General features: G+C 60.6%; 1 protein-coding gene across 1 annotated transcript in view; it reads right to left on the reverse strand.

The window, feature by feature from the left end:
• Nucleotides 1-6: 6 nt before the first annotated feature.
• The window catches only part of AJM1 (apical junction component 1 homolog), a 5,207-nt gene continuing 4,700 nt past the window's right edge, over nucleotides 7-513 (reverse strand). The window contains 1 exon segment of the mRNA XM_031059224.1: nucleotides 7-513. This exon segment is cut by the window's right edge and continues 13 nt beyond it. Coding sequence (XP_030915084.1) covers nucleotides 50-513 — 464 coding nt within the window. The 3' untranslated portion in view covers nucleotides 7-49.

Genomic DNA, 513 nt, shown 5'->3' on the forward strand with positions numbered 1-513 from the left:
TCTGACAGGACAGTACGTGTCTACAGAGGGGGTGCCCCCCGCCCTGCGTTCACATGATGTCGTCCAGGAGGTTGGGGCTGGCCACCCAGTCGAGGGTGCGAGGCTCGGAGGCCGCCATAATCATGCACATGAACTGTTTGCCCGTCCTCTTGTCGATGGGGTAGATGGTGGTGGGAGTGAAGCGCTTGTTGCTCTCCACGAAGTCGCAGAGCTGCTCGTAGACAGCGGGGAACTCGTGCCGCAGGAAGACGCCGCGGATGCGCAGCTCCCGCTGGATGTTGATGAAGCAGACCTCCCGAGCCTTCCGGCCCTCCTCCCCCTCCTTGTCGATGTCCGCCGTTCCGGGCGGTGGCGTCAGGATCAACGTTTCCATGTCCCGCTCCTTCTTCAAGATCTTCTTCTCAGGGCTGGAGGAGGCTAAGGCCACCTTGGCATATTTCCTGACCGTCGGCACCTGCATCTTCGGTGACGGCCTCTCTGGCACTTTCTGAATGACAGCCACGGTTACATTCA

This window comes from Geospiza fortis, unplaced genomic scaffold (assembly GCF_000277835.1).
Source record: "Geospiza fortis unplaced genomic scaffold, GeoFor_1.0 scaffold85, whole genome shotgun sequence".
NCBI lineage: Eukaryota > Metazoa > Chordata > Aves > Passeriformes > Thraupidae > Geospiza > Geospiza fortis.